At 42.8% G+C, this 21660-nt stretch overlaps 1 protein-coding gene across 1 annotated transcript in view; it reads right to left on the minus strand.

Annotated features, from left to right (window-relative positions):
* The window catches only part of NID2 (nidogen 2), a 74689-nt gene extending 57844 nt beyond the window's left edge, over positions 1 to 16845 (minus strand). The window contains exon 1 of the mRNA XM_075844125.1: positions 16804 to 16845. Coding sequence (XP_075700240.1) covers positions 16804 to 16830 — 27 coding nt within the window. The 5' untranslated portion in view covers positions 16831 to 16845. The remainder of the gene's footprint in view (positions 1 to 16803) is intronic.
* Between the last annotated feature and the right edge of the window lie 4815 nt (positions 16846 to 21660).

Consider the following 21660-nt stretch of genomic DNA (forward strand, 5'->3'; position numbering starts at 1 on the left):
GGAAAAAGCCAAACAGAAACGAAGCGGCTGAGCACTCACACGAGCGATTGGTGGGGGTCTCAGTGCTCGGACCCCGACCATTCAAAACTTATAAAATGTTAGAAGTATGTTTAACGTTTAGTTACACTTTAATTTTCTTTTTCTGGAAACTCTCTGCTCACATTGTTTGGGAGTCTCATCCCAAATGTTAAAAGCACAGAGCTGATCTACCTTTAGCCAAACTTAGACAGATGTAATATGGCCTTTTAGGGTCTATATTACAATGCAAGACCCAGAACCCTCCACCCCCTCATGCATGTGTTCACCAAAGCTTTTCACAGCTATAATACAGACCATAATATGTGGCTGTATTACAGCCGCCTGACATTAACTTTCGAGGTCTTTTCATAGGAAAGAGTCATGCAATGCGGAGTAGCCTGGGAACCTGTAGAGATGAAGCCCTGTGGAACGCACCACACAATCTGTTGGGTCTATGGAGCACAGACAAAACAAGACAACCACCATATCAAGCGGAGGAGACAGAAATATGGTCTTTTATCCAGCAGAAAGTCCACAATTAATTATAGGGGCATTGTAACTGCAGATCTGCACATTGTCTGTGCACAAACACAGCTGACACGAACCCAAATACCAAGATAAGGACACTTCATCCTGACATTTGGAAAGAATCATGCTACAACAGGATCAGTACAAGAAAACGAATGTATGTCCATCAGCAGAATAGTCAGTGCAGCTCTGGAATATAATACGGGATGTAACTCAGGATCAGTACAGGATAAGTAATGTATGTACACAGCGACTCCACCAGCAGAATAGTGAGCGCAGCTCTGGAATATAATACGGGATGTAACTCGGGATCAGTACAGGATAAGTAATGTAATGTATGTGCACAGTGACTCCACCAGCAGAATAGTGAGTGCAGCTCTGGAGTATAATACAGGATGTAACTCAGGATCAGTACAGGATAAGTAATGTATGTACACAGCGACTCCACCAGCAGAATAGTGAGCGCAGCTCTGGAATATAATACGGGATGTAACTCAGGATCAGTACAGGATAAGTAATGTAATGTATGTGCACAGTGACTCTACCAGCAGAATAGTGAGTGCAGCTCTGGAGTATAATACAGGATGTAACTCAGGATCAGTACAGGATAAGTACTGTAATGTATGTACACAGTGAGTACACCAGCAGAATAGTGAGTGCAGCTCTGGAGTATAATACAAGATATAACTCAGGATCAGTACAGGATAAGTAATGTATGTATGTACACAGTGACTCCACCAGCAGAATAGTGAGTGCAGCTCTGGAGTATAATACGGGATGTAACTCAGGATCAGTACAGGATAAGTAATGTATGTACACAGTGACTCCACCAGCAGAATAGTGAGTGCAGCTCTGGAGTATAATACAGGATGTAACTCAGGATCAGTACAGGATAAGTAATGTATGTACACAGCGACTCCACCAGCAGAATAGTGAGCGCAGCTCTGGAATATAATACGGGATGTAACTCAGGATCAGTACAGGATAAGTAATGTAATGTATGTGCACAGTGACTCCACCAGCAGAATAGTGAGTGCAGCTCTGGAGTATAATACAGGATGTAACTCAGGATCAGTACAGGATAAGTACTGTAATGTATGTACACAGTGAGTACACCAGCAGAATAGTGAGTGCAGCTCTGGAGTATAATACAAGATATAACTCAGGATCAGTACAGGATAAGTAATGTATGTATTTACACAGTGACTCCACCAGCAGAATAGTGAGTGCAGCTCTGGAGTATAATACGGGATGTAACTCCGGATCAGTACAGGATAAGTAATGTAATGTATGTACACAGTGATTCCACCAGCAGAATAGTGATTGCAGCTCTGGAGTATATATAGGATGTAACTCCAGAGCAGTACAGGATAAGTAATGTAATGTATGTACACGGTGACTCCACCAGCAGAATAGTGAGTGCAGCTCTGGAGTATAATATAGGATGTAACTCAGGATCAGTACAGGATCAGTAATGTAATGTATGTACACAGTGACTCCACCAGCAGAATAGTGAGTGCAGCTCTGGAGTATAATACAGGGTGTAATTCAGGATCAGTACAGAATAAGTAACGTCATATATTCACAAAGTTGTAAAACTGATCCGCTAATAGAGTAACATATATTATATTGTAGGCGTGCTACAGAATGCACAAAAATACACATTTGTTTGTTCATGTGTTCAAAAAGTTACTCCACTTTTTAATGTAGATTAATTCTATATATAAACTGTAAAACAGCGTTCACATCATTTAGTATTCAGTGATCGGACGCTTACAGAATGGTTTTACCTCCAAACTACTCCCATGACAGGAAACATTTTGTAGCGATTGTATTTCCATAATAACAGTATAATTGCCAGGGTGTTTTTCTGCATAGCCCTTGCAGGGGGCCCCAGCCCTACGAGACGCTGTTTGGGTTCCTCTGCGGTAACAATAGAGTCGCCTGTTTGAGCTACAATGTAGAATATTGCTGAAATAAGCTGCAATTTTTTATTTTGTAACACTTCCAATACATTTGTGAGTAAAATAAGGAGGAGGAAGAAGGAATGTTGGCCGCATCACATAAATTCCATCAGGATAGGAGCAGCTGTCACCCCTATGACATAACCTCAAAGCCTGGGTTTTTCTCAACTACATAAAGAACATATTAAACCTGATGTTGGCAGCAGACGGTTTTTAATCAGATCTTTACAAAGGGGGAGAGAGAGAAGCTATTTACGTTTGTCAGATAAGACATAAACTGTTGTAACATGTCTTCCTCCATAGAGAGTGCCTTGTACAGGCTGCAGCTGCCGCTATAGGGGCTCTATGCATGGATTCTGTAGGCCATCAGACACCGGCTTCTCTCGCCCCCAAGCACAGATCTCCGACAGCTGTTGGGTGTCTCCATCAAGTGCGTATATCCCATAATTGATATCAGCGGGGGGGAGACACAGGCACCTTCACTTGACTAGGACAGAATGGTGGAAGTAACTTAAGTATGTGCGCTCTGAAGGAACATAAGATGGTTACAGACTGAAGACGTTTTTTGGAAGATCTGCCCAATTGTGGTTGGATCTGCTGACACTCATGAGTAAAGTGGACTATAGACATTAGAAGATTAGCAGATCCCACCCCAATTGGATGGATCTACCAACAAACATGACCTAAGATTAAGAGAATGCTAGCAAAAACAGAGGAGCAAGGGGAAATAAGTGGAACCAGTATGGTACCATAAAAAGACAAAGTAGTCATCTGTCTTCGTTCTAGATCTGAGAGGGCTCTATGTCCTAAGGCTACATTCACACGAATGCGGGCAACCTCGGACATGAAAAACTGCAGTTTCCCATAGTCTAGAGCCTATGGAGGGATGCGTGAAAATTGGACATGTCCTATCATTTTTCTACAGACCCATCACATGCTCCATTGAAACAACGGCCGTGTGAACGGCCTCATTGAAATACATGTGTCCGTCTGATGGCCGTGGTCACCAAGGAGTGCTATCGTAAAGGGAATGTCATGAGAGTCAGGATACTAGTTGATGTACTGAAGGTTTGATCTGGGAATTTGGGGGCAGGATAAGTGTACTTCCCTAAATATACTAGAATTGGCAATAGACATATTTGTTAGCAGGACCTGCTGATAATGTATCGTCTATAGGGGTTGCCAGGCTCTCAACCAATAGCGGGTGGATGTCTTGCAAAACATGACTTTGCTTGGGTAGATCCTGGCCATTTCTATTGGTTCTTCATGGTTGGTCCTGCCCATTTCTATTGGTTCTACAAGGTTGGTCCTGCCCATTTCTATTGGTTCTACAGGGCTGGTCCTGCACATTTCTATTATGACACCCCACTTCCCTCAAGCTTAGGACGTGTCACAGTGGTTGTAGTAGTCACCCATCTTCCTCCACCCTATAGAATAAAGATGCATGTTAGTGTAAGAAGAGAGTAGGAGGTAACAGGAAGAATTGACTCTCTGACTGCTATAAGATTTTTCCCAGCAATTATATAGAAGATTTTTGGTTGGCTTAAAGGGTCTGTAATGTTTAGGGTACCCCCTTTTCAAACTGCAGCTGAAAGCTAAGGCTGCTGCTGCTGGAGCCTCCACATGATCAGAGGGGACTACTCTGTAAGGCAGTGATCTTAATTGGAAAACTACAACTCCCAACATGGGCACTGGCAAAAAGTGTCCACGCATGATTCATCTCTCACCTCCTAACAGAGCGGAGTCCTGACCAGGAGAGTCCTATCTATTATGTCAACAGGTTCTAATAGAGTATATCCAAAGGGGTTGTCTGACCCAGTATGTGAGCGAGCCCAATGATTGTACAGAAAAATGGGGTGTATTTTGCAAATCATGGGACAAACGATTGCTCCAGTGTCTTGGAATAACCTGCTGATATCTGATTCTTCAGTACATATATCACAGATGTGTACCAGCTGCTGCCACAGTTGTCTGTATATTACTATCGCAGTGAATGGCTGGACTGTTATAAGAGCAGCTTCGCTTGGGTATAAACAGATGCAGGCCTCCTTCTTCATGGTGACATTCTACACAGCGACGCTAACAACCTGGTAATTGAGGAAAATTCTGCAGTTGCTTTGGATTTCAATTCAATCACCCAGCAACAAATGCATGTATTGTATGGCATAACATGAAAATATATGCCCCCATACACTACCAATTGGCACTTCTAGACAGGGGGCAAGAGGACAGAAACTTACTTCATATATATCCATCTAGCTCAACTATGGATCTACAGCTGGGATACACACAGGCATCCGGGCCCTGGAGACTTAGGATGGAGGGACAATAAGCAGGGACCATTTTAGAAAATGGGGCACGAGCAACAAGTAAAGTAGTGCCCCCTGGCTCACCACTTTACGACCGCTGTTCTCATTCGAAAACATATATATGAAGCATGGATACATATGCACTACTTTTTTTTTTTTTTATTAGAGAAAATGGAAAAATGTACATACAAAATTACATATATTACTTTCTCACCCCATAGCCACCCCCAACCCATGCCAATAACGGCATATTCACTACTTACCTGAATGTTTATACCCGCTTTCATACAATGCCCACACAATACTGCCATACAATGCCAAATTATACCACCATGGAATGCCTAAATAGTGAAGGGGAAAATGTCAAAGTTCCTGGTAGCTCAGGGCTGTGAACATTTACATACTTTGGGGATCCCTTGGCTCCAGTTGCCTTCCATAAAATTAGTCCGGTACAAAAGGCTGCCCTTTCCTGCGACAACATAGGATTGGGCATGTTGAAATCCAACATGACAAATCCCACTTTCCGCCAACATCTGCGATCAGCAAATATTCAAGAGGCCCATAGATATCTCTGGCGTATGGCCAGCTTTAGAGAAGGAGCCGCAGGGGACAACCTGGGATCAGCTGCAGCTCTAGTGGAGTTCCAGTCTAACCCTGAAGACTTGCAAAAATCACGGTTGTCTAGCCAAGCACCCAGGTAAAGAAGTCATGGAGGAACATATTGTCACATTTTAGACAAGCGGTGGTCCATAATATGAAGCGGACGGGAAATGGGACCTCCAACTGAGAACACTCCTCACCACCAGACAAGTAATAAAGCTTGTGGAACTCTATTGTTTACTATAGACAGACCTAATCTGCCATCCCTGAAGACAACATCCCTAAGGGGTCCTCTTATTAGGTAACAAAGCTGTAAATAGCAATTTTAGAAGGGATTGTCCAAAATTGTAGAGCCCCTTTAATTGGCCACGCAAAGACATCCGAATGCTGGAGCTTTCATGCTGGTGACAGAACTTCAAAGTCAACTGATAATAGCCGTACGTGCAGCATGGGGTATATTATCCTAAACCACATGAACTAAAACTTCTAGAACAATATGACTCATTCCTGTGTATGCCGGAACCGGCACGAGTCACGAGATTTGGAGGGGTCGGCTTGTTTGGTTTGTGACACACAATATACTTACAGGTTCATCGTTGCTGTGTCTTATGGAATGGGAATAAAATTCATAATATTCAATATGGCCATAAATGTAGACGTAGACCATAACTAATAAGAATGAGTTATTTTGATTGTTCTACGGCTTGTAAGTCATTTATTGCGATTTTTATCTTCCGCTTATAGCCTGGTTTTGTGAAGATCATGTCAATTTTACTTTTTTCCAAAAAACCTAGGTGCCCCCACCTCAGGCGTCCATAGACCTTGATCCAGCCTAGGTTATGACTGTCCTGACGTATCATAGGGAGACCAGCTAGTTTACCTCCAGCCGAATGGGCCGTAGTGCCCAATTTATCTAGCTTTCTTGCATTTTCATGACAGGACTCCATCCTGTTTTTGGCAAGTATTGGGCTCTCACATTACACCTATGTGAATGCAGCCAGGGGTACAGCTATAGGGGGGGGGGGTGCAGTCACACCCGAACCCTGAGGGAGCCCAAAGGCCTCTCTGTCACATAAGAATACACCAATATTATAAATGGCAAATGACAGGGGGGGGGGGGCTGTTACAGATATTACATTTGGACAAAGGAACTTAAAGCTACACTTCTAAATGTAGCCATAAAATGACACTCCAGTTTGGAGCTTACGTAGGGAAATTTTATTAAGGGGGTTAGTGGCTTACGTCCCCTGCACTATTATTACATATTTGCCAAAATTTGAAAATGTTTTCCTGGGAAACTTCGACATTGACAGGGTGTGGTTTAATGGGGTGCAGCTTTTATGGGGCGGGGATTGCCAGGATATAAATTTTTCCCCAAATATTCCCTGCATAGCGTCCACACTTTAAGGACCTTATAGTGAGGACAGTATAGAGGGATTGATCACAACAGTGATCTCAGACACTATTTGCTGTTAAAATTACAGGTTTTTATTAATCCAGGATAACCCCTTTAATCCAGACTGGACCCCAAAATTATCCCTACGTCAAAATTCAGACCCAAGACTAGACCCCAATGTTCAGACCACAGGCCCAAATCCAATATTCAGCCCCCAGAATTCAGACCTCTAAATAAGGACCCCAGACCAGACCCCAATATTTAGATCTTAGACCATAACCCAGACTACACCTAAATTTTCAAACCCCATATCAGACACCTTTCAGATTCACCTCTCCTCTCTCCCAGTGCTGACGCACATATTGTCACGATACTGGCCAGAGAGAGGAGCCGGGCCCGCAGAAGAGGATCCGTGAGAAGAGGTGAGTAATTGAGATCAGCCGTTACTATTAGATTAATTAGATAGATAACTTCAGATTTAAAAAAAACTAAGTTAAAAAAATTAAATTGCCAGATTGCCCCTAAAAATAGGGACAGTTCTGATACCGTTGGCAACTATGCTTTTAGGGCATTCGGAGTCAACAAAGGTGGAGGTCGCATTACACTGCTGGTCCATTGATATCAGTGGGCAGCCTCCATGAGTGGCCCATTGGCATGAGTGGCCCATTGGCAGTTTATAGTCATAAATGGAGCCTGTGTTTGGATGATGATGCCTGCAGGGCCGTGGTCGCAAGTTTAACCCCCTCTTACCCTGCAGAATTATCGTATCACACTATTTTTTAAAAAGACCATTGCCAATAAACTAATTTTGGGAATTGATAGTAAGAGTGTCTTATGTACTGGTGCAGATCAGTCGCACTTTTGCACATATAGAAATATAACTCTTAGTGCTGCATGACCCAGCGACACAAGTGATACGAGAGGTAAAAAACTTTGCGAGTTTGTTTTTACTCAACAAGCTGAAGCTTGTACAACCACTTCTCTCCAACGCCAAGTTCTCACTTAAACTTTGGCTAACCCAACTTCCATCAAATACAAAGGGCATCGCGATTAATCTCCATCAGAAAAATCCAGTTGGTATTTTACGCTCAGGCTGCCAAGCCAAAAGGATGCAGGACTAAAATATTTATATTTCTGGAGAATAAAAACCACGCTGGGAGGTTGTCACTTTATCAAATACTTGCAATGCTCATGACAGGTCTGATAGCGAGAGTACGAGTCAAATAAATAATCAAATCCTAATCCGCAGTCACATCACATGAAAGGAGGCTGCTTCGACCTTACAGACAAATGACACTAATTTATGGTGTCATATCTACGGCTAAAACCCCTTTTACACGGGCCAATTATCGGGCGAACGAGCATTCGTAGAATGTTCTTCCCCATCATTGCTCTGCAATGGCAACGATCAGCCGATGAACGAGCAAACGCTCACTCAGCAGCTGATTGTATCATCTATGCAGCAATAACGATCATCGTTGTCGGCAGCAATAGGGAGATGCGTTGCCAACATGATGGAAATGTACGCGGACGAGCGATCGTAGTAACGGGTGCTCGTCCCTATTCATAGCTCCTTGTGGAAGGAGCAAACGAGCGACGATCAACGAGCTGTCTCATTGATCGGCGCTCGTTTGCACGGCCCATGTCGAGCCGTGTAAGAGGAGCCTAAGTGAGTGGTACCATCTAGATGTGTGGTCCAGGCATGTAACAATTAACCACAAGGCCCCAAAGTAAGGGCCCGTTCTGCCATGAGCATCATTGGCAGCAAATTAGTTTACAAAACTGAAAGACTATAATAGGGTGACTGGCGGGCATGTACCCCGGGCTCCAAGGGGGGTGCCAAGATATTTAAATACAAAGCTAGCTAAAGCCAAGCTACGACTCGGAGTTATACTTCTGTGCATGCAAATCCCATTGGAATTAATAGGACTCATTATTACTTCTATTTTTGAGTTCCAGATCAATGGGTGCGACCAGGGACTTAGTAAGGTTTTAGGAGAGCATAAAATGTAGGGGAATACCTTCTATCATCCCACGTGAGGAGCCAGACACTCATTACGACTTTACGATACACCACTTAATACAACAGACCTGTCATTAGGACTGATGGCTTTAATGGAGGACATTCTTCATACAAGGCACTGAGGACTATTGGAACCTCCTAAACAGCCGCCATAAACTGGCCAATACCTGCAATAACCTCCTCACACCTATTGTTTGTGAGCTAGAGCTATATGGGGCTATTGACCTTAACCCATCAATGAAATCTGTATGTAGGAGTTGCTGGTTTGGGTCCATCAAATGGTCGTTTTGAAACCAACTCAAGGCCAGTCGTAGATAGAAAAATATCCTACCACAACTTCTGGCAAGTGAGGAGCCTGACTGTCCTCAGGCCACCTAGGAACCATCTCATAAACCTCATCAAGACTCAATAAGGAAAGGGTCGAGATTAATTTCATGGCGAATCCCCAACATGGCGGAAAACCTCATGGTGGTGCAATATTCAACATTGGAAGCCTGTACATAGCACAAATCTCGCCCAACTGTGAGATGATCAGGTGGTCTATGGACATTCAGTGGCAGGTCTGGTTTGACACATGGCACATAACGTTGTGAGGGGATTCCTAATTTGTTAGGCGTCCGCTGTTCTCGGAAGCTTCCACTGTATATAGAGATTATAGGGTGAAATTGATCCAGATGTGTTCCACATAGAGACGTGTGAATATCCGATAAATCCTATAAGAAAACCCTCCAGTGATGCTGCAACTTTTCTTATGACTTTTGGCTGGGAGGAGGTATCCTTGACCTTGTGCCTCTTTCCATATTGGAATCAGTCAGCAGATGTTCTAATAGCCGTGAATCACTTCCATGAGAAGCTAAATGTTCACACTGTCTATTTGATGTCCCATCTTCAAACGTTTCATTCTGCCCTGTGAACCGGACACGTGTTTTCTATACCTGCCAAATTGTGGACTATTTAAAAGGGATAAAACCGGTTGCACATGTTTCTCGCAGAACAAATCCATATGTACCCCCTATATCCTGGAGCAAATCATTTCTGTCACCAAGATCGAAAATGAGACAAGTGGTGGAAGGAGAAGATCAGTCATGGTGGACCATGGAAGGTTTCATTCACTGTGTATATAATATAAACCACCATTTCCAGTACACGCTCCTATGTTGGGATTACAGTCGCCCAACTTTTATAACACAATTGATCATGTCTATGGACTTCTGAGGGTGTAACTGTAGATGCATTGGCCATGATGCCACGGACGTTGCATCTTTGAGGCATTATCTAAATCTTAAAGGAGTTGCCCCATCTGTATAACCTACCCATGTGCCCTAAGTGCACATGGGCATCATAGAAGGGGGGAGCAGATCAGCGATCTGCCGCAAAGAACGGCTTCCACTATAATAGACTCGACACAACCACGCATTACATGGTCGCCCATTATTTTTAATGAACTCTATGTAAACTATATATGGTGGAAACGTCCAGGCTGTTTATCTCACAGATGAATTCCTAGACTGGTAACTGTTGTAGCAAACCCTCAGCTGTGAGAAGTATTAGGTCTACACAGGTTTATAGTTTCAGGATGTAAACAAGAATGACCGCATTCTCTGACAGCAAGCAGACTTCTTGAAATGGTGAGAAATTATATTATGGCGAGAAAGTATATTAAAAGTTGCACAATTTTCATTATACAAGGATTAAGCTTTATTTACATAAGACTGGAAACCCCTTTAATACAGAACACTGAAGGCTGTGTGCCAAAGAAAATGTTTGCACACATCCCAAAAAAAAATAAAAAAAAATAAAAGACGAAAAAGTGGATTATTCTGGTAAAATCGCTCAACCTATAGTAGTATCGGATCATGAAAGCCCTGTACCGGGCATCACAGATAAAGTAGTTGCACCCTGACCCTAGGGCCTGAGGACGCCCAAAGACATCAGTATTATGAATGGCACATTATGGGCGGCTGTTACAGATTTTGCATTGCCCCTTTGCCTTGCACTAAATAAAATCCAAATCTGAGCGGTTCTGCAATTCATCAGCCTTTGGCTTCAGGAGTTTCTGCAGTTGACGGATCCGGTAACAGCTGTTACTGATACCTCTGAAGCTGAACATCACCTGCAGTCCTTCAATAAAACAGTCACAGAGCAGAAGAAAGAGCCAATGTCTAACCGAGAGTTACAACTTGTGTGAGGACGGAAGAGGGAGGAGAGTTACAACTTCCTGTCGTCAGGATGGATGGATTTATGGCGTATTAATAGGACATCCCACAACACACGGCCCTATGAGTGTCGGAGGCCTAACATAGTCGTAATCTGCTCCAAGGTTATTCCAGTTCTGCATAGTCGCAGGTTAAGGGAAAACCAAGAAATTACAATGAAGAATTCATCTCAGAGCAGCCGCTGCTTGGCCTCCACTTCTGCTTCACATTCCCAACAAGCAAATTGGCACCAATTCGAAAATATTTCCTGCTGTTTCATTCAAGTGTCCAAATTATATCGTTTCTTCTTGTCACGTACAACAGAGAATTAGTTTTACGGTCCAAGTCCCCGATACAAGATTTGTGCCCGACTCTTTCTTCAATAATAAGTGGTGAGAGACTTCCACCTTGTGGCCACAGTACCTGCTATCCAGGATTGAGGGGTCTCCGGCTCATTGAAATATTTGTTGTGGCCAAGGATGGAGTGGGTTATATGTCGCGACCTTTGCTTTGCCATGCTATATAGCTATGCTACTGGTTACAGGTTTTATCACCAAAGACCATTGAAAGCTACAGCAGACCCCAAGAACAGTTGACCCATGCAGCAGGGAAATGCAACCACGTGTGTGCATGAAGCCTTAAAGGGGTTGTCTACTTTAGACAACCCCTTAAACATATGCCATGTTAGAGCATATCAATGTAATAGACGGGGGACCCCTGTGGGGACCCCTGTGACTTGCCACCAGATTCTCCTGGTGAGAACAGGGGGAGTTCTCACCAAGAGGTAGTGATTATATATATAGTTCTAGTTTAGTTGCGAGTCTAAGATCTAGGAGACCCTTGGACATAGGTGCCCCAGCCCAGGTTGGTCCCATCCCCTTCACTACAGGGAGAAGAAAGCCTCCTCAAATCAGTCCTTATAACAAGCGAGGAAGGGGGAATTGGCCCAAGGAATGCGTGGAGGGGAAATCAACAACAGGCCCTTCTGACCTGGGTGGGAAACGAGTCACCATAATGGGGGGGGGGGGCGTTTTGATCCTTGCTATTGGGCCTCCTCTCTTCTATGTTCACATCTGTCTAAGCTATTATGTTTACTTTTGTCTAAGCTAAGCTGATCTGATCTCATCAGGGGATCAGGCTGCAGCTCCATTTCTACCATGCTTTACACTGCAGCTTTGATTGTAGGAAGTCAGTGCACGGAGAGCCGATTTTCATTACAGCAAGGATAGGATGATTATAAACTACAAGCAACTAACCGAAGAAATGTCCCAGCGTTAGTAAAGAGGGTGCTAGACGATCTGGTATTACCTGCATATGGGCAACGTAATTTAGTATTTCCGTAATTTACGATATATTATGCGTGAATGGATCAAGTTAGCAAAGTGAGCATCAAGGAAGCTTTTGACAGGATTGTGTGTGATGCTCGGCATGAAGATTCGTTCCTGGTCCAGGTCTCGCGAACATTCTTGAAATATTCATGTCGATGATGCTGTAGGTGACAGATCGTTTTGCGGCGATAGATGGAAAGTTTTCTACTGGAAATGCCTTGTAAGGTCTCAGCAGAGTAGGAGAGGGATACAGGATCATAAATCACGTGTCGTGTTTACTGTATAGAGCGATAGATCATTGTGTCAGGTGGCGGTTCTATAAAGGGGCCACGTTTATAAAAATCCCATACACTTTATAATTATACACAGCCCCAAAGCAATAAAACGTATATTAATATGTGCAATGGATTATATCCACTGAATATACAAGCCAACTAGACAATAAGCGGTCGGGGCAGTACAACTTCCATATAGAATTTTAGGCCGTTGATTCATCTGCACATTTTCAGTAAGAAAAAGTTTCCTACTTTAAATTAAGTTACCTCCAACTAAGAATCATTTCTTGCTTAGGACCAAAATCTGTATCAATTAACTTCTTAATATATCTTTATGGGGGTCGGAGCTCCATTTTTCTGATCTGAACTCCAAATCCCAGCATAGACCTAGAATGAAATGTTAAAATTCTATCTGCCTGCAGCCGCCACTAGGGGGAGCTTATTCTAGATGGATATAAACAGCACCCTTTGAATAAATAGTGAGGTTTATATAATGGGGGAGACTTATTTATACTGGCACTCCATGCCCCAGTGCAGGGTGCGTCAGATTAACCAACAGGGCCTGACCCATTTTGATGAATTTACTAAAGTCTTAAAACAAAGCCGGGTGGACCCGGGAATGCTTTACGACACTTTTCTAAGTAGAAGAGAGTCAGACAACCCTGAAGCCCTCCTGCTTTTTCAGACACAATTATAAGTGCCGTAGAAATGGTGCAGCAGTTTTAAAAATATGACGTTTGGCTCGGACGCCATCTTTTTCAATAAAAAGTTTCTACAAAATTGGTTCTGCCCAATCAGTTTTAAAATCTCCATAATGGAAGAGGTTCAATTTAAAAGGAGATTCTCCATTTGTCGAGATCAATGTAACGAATAAGCAGCACCCAAAACCCGGAATGTCCCCTCTCCCCTCAAGTGACCATTAGTCAAGGCCCTTTTACACCGGCGAATATGGGCCGTAAAAAGGAGCGCCGATCAACGAGACGGCTTGTTGATCGGCACTCATTTGCTCTTTTCACATGGAGCTATGATCAGTAATGTATGGGGACGAGCGATAATATTTTTAGCTGAATAAACGACACGATCAGCGGATGAACGAGAGTTTGCTTGTTCATCTGCTGATCGTTTTCCTGTTTGCACAGAGCAATGATCGGGAATGAGCGAAAAAAGTGATTACAAAGGCTTGCTCACCGCGTTTGTTCATGCGTTCGTTGATTCCACGTCTTCAATGACACAGGTGCTCAAAAATATCCCAAGAAGAATCCTGAATCGACAGCATGTATACAAGGCAATGAAGAAAGACAAAAATGGTGTATCCAGCACTCTAGTAAAAAAAATAAAAAAATAAAAAATAGCCTTTATTTTGGCATTTTAAAAAAACAGAACAATTAAAATGAAAATCCCGGGACCACGCTTATGCGTTTCGAACCCCAGAGGTTGGAAACGCGTAAGCATGGTCCCGGGATTTTCATTTTAATTGTTCTGTTTTTTTAAAAATGTCCAAATAAAGCAGATTTTTTTTTTTTGCTAGTGTGCTGGATACACCATTTTTGTCTTTCTTCATTGCATCAGGAATGAGCTTTCATACAAATGCTCGTTTGCCCGATCACTGGCCCGTGTAAAAGGGGCTTTACACATAATTTCAGGTAGCCAATTCCAGGTGTGTCTCTATGCAGCTGCCTGCCCAGGAACTGATCAAGATAATGGAGGGATCTCAATCAATACACAAGTCAAGATCCTAGAGAGTATTTTTCAGACAAGTCTCAAGTGCATGAGGAGACGACGAGAACAGAGGAAAACCGAGACCAAGGAATGAACAATGAGGTGGGAAAATAAACCATAAATTTAGCCACAGTTACAATTGTGACATACGGACCACAGTAAACCTGGAGCTAAGAATAGACACGTAATGTAGATATTTAGTCCTTATAAATCTCAATAGTAGGAGACAAGAACGAGACGAAGACTGAAGACGGAAGCTGTAAGAACAATCGGGGTCAAAATATGAGAAATGCTAAAAATATGCAACAAAAGCACTGGACACTTAACAATTACACAGCAGAACACATGCAAAGTAATAATTCTTCTTATCGGGCTTTCATATGTCCATGGAAGTAAGAGGAAGTTTTGTCAATCAAGGGTATGAGTAGCTTTTTGTGCATTAAAAAAGATGAATCAACTTAGAAAATAGTCTTGAATTAAAAATCTCCTCCCGTTTTGTGTATGCAGCTCCTATGCAGACCTATAGGTCTCCATGGTTACATACCAGTGTAATGTGATCCTGCAGTCATGTGTTACTCTCTTCCATCTACCGAATGTTCTACGGTCTGTAAGTTATCAAGATGCAGGGCCGGCCTTAACGGTGGCGATCTGTGTAATCGTACAGGGTCTATCGGCCACCCCTGCTGAAGGGGGCGCTTCAAATAGAAGTATTAAAGAGACATTGTATAGCACTGGTATTAGAGCGCTTTATGTATGGAGCAGTTATTTGTCATTGTATGTTGGTATTATTTGTGGAGCTAAATGGTGGTAGGCATTGTGCGGCACTGCTGCTTCGGTACTCTACGGCAGGCCATGGTGGTTAGCATAGTTATTTAGGCAACTGTATGAAAAGTGTTATTTGGCCATTGTGTATCTCGAATATTTGGCTACCATGCTTTATGGCACTTACTAATCAGCACTGTATGGTATAGTTATTTGTGCGCTGTATGACCGTATACCCTATTGGTGGGGTTGCCAACCGAGTGTACTGCACAGGGCATTATACAATATAAGGCTGGCCCTGCCAAGAACATTCTCTGAGTTTTAGACTCACAGCGAATCAATTGAGAACAGAATGGATCAAGATTTGCTGATCTCTGAGTAGACGCTGCCCCCCTGTGGTCAGTGTGTTTATTGTACAATACATCCTATAGCCGACACTGTAACCAGAGCTACAATAGACAGTTGTGAAAACATCTGCCCGTCAACGTACATATTTCTGCTTCTGACCAATATCTAAAGAGGTTCTCTGACCTTCTGTAAATAATCTGAAAGAGAATTTATGACGTGGCAAATAAGCATCAAAGCTGGTGGGGCCGCTTAGGGCACCTGGTAATCTACAGGGTTCTAGCTTCTGTCCAGTTTAGAAAACTCGCGGTCATCCACCCTATTAAGGAATTCTGAGTTAATAGAGAGGGGTCGTCATCTCTTGGCCAAAGTAGAGAGCGATTACACAGAGCGTCTCTTTCTCTGGAGGACCTGACCTGTCCTGAAATACACAGACAACACATGGATATGAATGGGCATTGGGAAATGCTTAATTTTACCTGTGGTGGCGCTGCAGAGAAATTGAACACATACTGCCAGGTTCCCTCACAGATTACAGCCGATCGCTGGGGTCAATGGACCCTTCTAGGACTGGGTTTTCATAACGCAGGCAAAATCTGTTTTTGGTGCGATTTGTGGTGAAAAAAACACCTCACCATTTTGCAGCCAAACGGCGCGGATTTACCGCATTCGTGAAAAAAAAACAAGAAAACATTTTGACTGCTACATGTGAACCCAGGGATAGTCCAAAGTGGAGAACCCCTTTAATTACCTTATTGGGAGAGGAAACCTCCAGGTGCTCTTACTTTTCGAAGAACATAGGAACTAGGAACTGTAGTTCTTCACATCGATAGGAAATGTACCCATTGTAGCCCCACCAACATGTCACTTGTGACACGCTTCGGAATCAGCGTCAACATTCCGTTGTGTGTGAACAAGGCCTAAAAAGAAGCCTGAGTGACTCTAGTAAACGTTATAAATTTGAAGTTATCTAATTCAATAAAAGAAAGTTTTCGCAAATTTTACTAAATTTACTCCCGCACTTTTTTCTATTCTTCTATTGTATTCTATTGACCATCATTGGTCTGTAATACATAATATCCCCCCCAATATATGAGCAGTATGGAAAATAAAGCTGTACATACGGACCATTGCGATCCGGTCCTCCAGAGGTAAAGCTTCTCTTCGCATCGGCTCTTGATAAGGATAATAGGGGCCCCCCCCCCCCATTGCATCCATATAAGGTAATAGGGCAAATAGATAAGGGTTGCCATACAGAACGGGAAAACATTTCCTGGGATACGTTCTCACTTTTGACGCGAAAGGCGCAAATAAAACACAAATCTATCCGCAGGAACGCACCCAATGAATGATCCCATGAGGCCTCATATGCTTCGTGGCATATAATCGCAGTGACGTTCATGATCTCTTACAACTGTATCTTTTCCTGTTTATGACATAGACGCTTTCTCCTCAGCTGCGCCCTGTGTGGGTTCTTGTATTTCCAGGACTTTTAGGGAGAAAATGAACAGGCCTCATTTATCAAAACTGTCCCGTTGCCTATAGCAACCAACCAGAGTTCAGCTTTCATTTCTGCTCTGAAAAAGCTGCATGGTGATTGGCTGCTATGGGAAATAATGAAAGTCTCTCTTCTAGGCCTCATGCACCAGGCCGTATCACAGAAATGTAATAGGGTGCCTATAGATATGGGGGACCGTACTGTACCTCTGCGTGCCTCCGGTTTATAAGGACTCGTACATAGTTGCATCCAGGGAGAATATTGTGCCCCATAGAAAAATATACTGTCCGTTATATGGGCCCCTAGAGACTGGGGCAGCCTTACGTTGGATGGTGCCCTGTTCAGTGCCCTATATTGGTGCCCCCCTTTCCCCAAATATCTTATAATGTCATACCATGTACAAATCAAGTGCCATACCGTATGTTGCCCAAAAAAACACTTCAATAAAATGTATCTAAATAATAACGCTATTCAATTCTGCCACCGTAAGCTCAAAAAATAATATACTTAATACGCTTGCAGTCGTGGTTAAGGAGCCACACATTTGACGTAGTCACCCCCCCCCCCACATTTCCGGAACAGTGGGGAGAAAGTTAGTATAATTTTAAGGTTGGGCGCATTTAAAGGGGTTGTCCAGTATTAGATAAAAAACATGGCTGCTTTCTTCCAAAAACAGCGCCACAGCTCTTCAGAGGTTGTGCCTGGTACTGCAGCTCAGCTCCATACCCTTTAATGAAGCAGAGCTGCAATACCAGACACAACCCATGGACAGGTTTTGCTCCGTTTCTGGAAGAAAGCAGCCATGTCCCAATTGAATAACCCTTGTCTATATGATCTATTAGGGAGCATAGACGTCATAGAGCGAGAAAGAGCTGCTGCAAAGAGTTACTACTGCTCTGGTGGACTCCGCACGACCATCTGTTTACTTTTAAATTGCATACAACCGTGAGACGTATTATGTTTTGTACAGGGATTCTGCCTCTGCATATAAACAATTGTCTTCTCATTCACTGACAGCAAGCATAGATCTTGAATATAAAGAATTTGAAACACATAAAAAACATTAACACAAAAAATATAGTACATAAGAAAGTTCCTACATTTTTTAAAATTATATACTGATTATTATTTGTCTTGGCCCGGAAACCAGATTATCAGCTTTCTATAAACTGGATGGACGCAGATCACCTGGACTATAAATGAAGGTCATTTTGACACTATCTAGTTTACAGGCGTGAATGTACACAGAACCTAATTAAAATAAATATTCACCGGAAAATAAAAAATAGGCCTCATAACGCAAATTCATGGAAGACCATAGCAACGAAGTACGCAAATAACAAGGAAATATCAGGAACGGCAGGCGTGGAATGACACTTGGCAAACATAGATTACAACGATGTAGCTTCCTATGAATGAAACCGGCCCAACAACAGAAAAAGGCTACAAAAAAACAAAACACTGATTTTTATATAACACATTATGAAAATGAATGAATATCTTCCAATGAAGAAGGATGAGATACAAATAGGCACAACGCAAAGCATAATATAGATATAAAACAATGGCGGTAGAGGGGAAGTCGTTTATAACCGGATGGTGTTGATGATATTTGGAAACAATTTGGGAGGATTCGTCCTCATGGACATGGCAGCGACATAGGCACAGTGCCTGTATGGAATATCTATGGCACCGCACTATGGAGATATTCTCCCCCAGCAAGCGTACATGTGTACCATGTAGTGCCCAAATAATACAATTATACAGTGGCCAAATAACACCGATATGCCCAATTAATAAACTAGGGAATGTACTGTAGCCGCCTTTTCAAAGGTTTGGGCACCAAGTGTGGGATTGGGGGTGCAAGCTCTGGGTGCCCAGGCCAACAGGGTCAGTTGTGCCCCCCTCCGTAGTGAGCGGTGATGTGCCCCGTGCGACCACAAAGCTGGCACAACTCTAAGGAAGACCCTAAATACTGTAGTGTGCATAAACCCTTACACTAGCGGGGCGGCTGGATCTTTGCCATAGGTTTCCATTGAATTCAATAGAGAGGTGGCGTGACACGCGCAGTCAGCTTCCATAAAAATAAGGGACGCGACATGCCATAAAAGTCTATTTTCTGGAAAATGCATGAAGCAGCTTTAGAGACTTCTCCTATAAATAGGAAATAAGCGCGCCTCATATGTACACAATGTGGCAGCTACAGAGGGTTGAAATTAGGTCAAATTTTTTCCTGGAACTTTTTCCTTATACGTATGTATACATTTGAAGCTTTTTTTCTTTTCTTTTTTTAATTACGCCATGCTTCTAAAATTAAAAAAAAGACTTTGCAAAGCCTTGACGAAAAATCTGAATTTGTGTATACAGCTTCTATGCAGATCTTTGTGTCTCCATGGTTACAGACTACAAACAAACCCTGTGTAGTCTGATCCTGCAAGTCTAGTGTTACTTTCTTCCCTCTGCCGTTTCTTCTCCTGTCTGTCGGTTAGTAAGAAGTAGAGGTGGCAGAGGGTGAAGAGTAGCACAAGACTCCAGGATCAGACTACGCAGAGTTTGCTTGCTGTCTGTAACCATGGAGACACACAGATCTGCATAGAAGCTGAATACACAAAAGGGTAAGAGATTTTTTCTCAATTTCTGAAGTTCCTTAATGGTTTTTTTTCCATTTTAGAGGCATTTGAGCAATAAAAAATAAATGTTTGCTTTCTGACCGGTTATCAAAAGGAAACAGCATTTCCTTAGCAGTTCACCAGCAAAACACAAAGTTACAGATGAAATGGGACATTTTGATACTGGGATTGTATAGTATTTAGTTACTCTTCAAAACTGTGTTCTCCAACCTGTGGCTCTACAGCTGTTGCAAAACTTAAAAAAACTCCCAGCATTCCCTTATTGCTGCATACGGTCAGGGCATGCTGGGAGTTGTAGTTTTGCAACAGCTGGAGAGACACACAGGTTGGGGACCACTGCTTTAAAAGGTTTTTCTAGTTTTATCTAAAAAAAATGTTTGTATAACAAAGTATACACTTTGTATACATGGTGCTTCTATTTAACCCCATTTCAAAATCTCAGCTTGCTGTAAGTGAGCGCAAGCATTCTTGTTTACATCCCCAAACTGAAAATCTGTAGTGACCGAATACTTCTGTCAGCTCGGCACATCACAATTGTATCCAGTCTAGACAATCCTCTGCAAGCTTTACAACCTGGACTGCAGTCTGATACATTTTACCTACACTGATACACTGTAGCAAACTATCAGGAAAAGAGAGATATTTGTGCTGCTGATGTAATTAGATCATACAGAATTATTTAGACTGGATACAAATGTAACAGACCCTCAGCTGTAATTAGGTCTGTACATGTTTTCAGCCTCTGGATATAAACAAGAATGTTCCCATTTAATGACAGCAAGCAGACATATTGCAAAATGCTGAACAATTGAAACAAAAAGGCATAGATTTATCAGAACTAGGGCTAAGAAAGAAACAGGGCAGCGATCAGCAGATGAACGAGTAAACGCTTGTTCATCTGCCGATCATATGGTTTTAAAAAAGTATAATTAATAACATATGGGGACGAGCGATCGGAATAACGATCCTTGTGAAAGGCGCAAAAGAGCGCCGATCAACGAGCGGTCTCGTTGATCGGCTATCAATGCACCGGCCAAACTTTGCCTGTGTAGACGTACCTTCATTTTAGATGCAGGGTATGCGACAGCTATGGGGCCCATGGTAATAGGGGCCCTCACAGTTTACCATTTGCCTACATACAGCTGCCACAGCGACGTACAGAGATTATCACTCACATCAGTCCCTTTACCCAATGAGCTCACAATCTAATGTGGTTTGCCATACGTCATGCCGTAGGTTCCCATACAGAAAAAAACATACCACGCAGTATGGTTTTTTTTTGGGCGGCATACCGTTATATGGAATAGCGTAGTTACTACGCTATTTCATACCTATAAAAACGTACAACATACACCAGCCTGAGGGAGACCAAAAGGACACGCTTGACATCCGTCGGTGTCATGGAGCCCTACGGATACGTTGAGCATATACGTCGGGAGCCGGTCTTACCTATATCAGTATGTTTTTGGAGTGTGAGAGAAAACCGGCGTACCCAAACACAAGGAGAACCTACAAACCCCATGCAGGTTGGATTTGAGCCCAGAATCTCAGTTCTGCAAGGCAGAGGTGCGCCATAATGCTGTCCCTGATATATGAGGGTACTCCTATTTATACAGGGGTACGTGGGAGGCAGGCAGTGATTTGATAAAGGTATTTATAGGATTATCTGGGTGCACCTGTCATACTGAGCTCCTCGTGAGCATCTCAAGCAGCCTCAGATAACATCATTACAGCCATTAAGAAAGAAAGAACCCGGTTAGTGATGAATATCCCTCTTGGAAATGCCAAAACTCCTCTTCTATTATACTATATTGGTCTCTAAATACATTATCTGCCTTCAGAAACCACCAGCATAGCAATCTCATCATGTCATTAGGGTCTGAAGCATCGTGATCCGATATTACGGTTTTCAGAGTGCTCAAGAAAATACGTCTGGTTAGATTTATAACACTTCCTCTTGGTAAACTCTACTTTGTTGGCATGCGTCCAGTGAGAGCGGAATAGGATACGCCTTTTCATGACTTCTTTATTTTACATGTCAATTGTTGCTCTCCGCCTCTTCTAGATATC

The sequence above is a fragment of the Rhinoderma darwinii genome, chromosome 12, assembly GCF_050947455.1.
Source record: "Rhinoderma darwinii isolate aRhiDar2 chromosome 12, aRhiDar2.hap1, whole genome shotgun sequence".
NCBI lineage: Eukaryota > Metazoa > Chordata > Amphibia > Anura > Rhinodermatidae > Rhinoderma > Rhinoderma darwinii.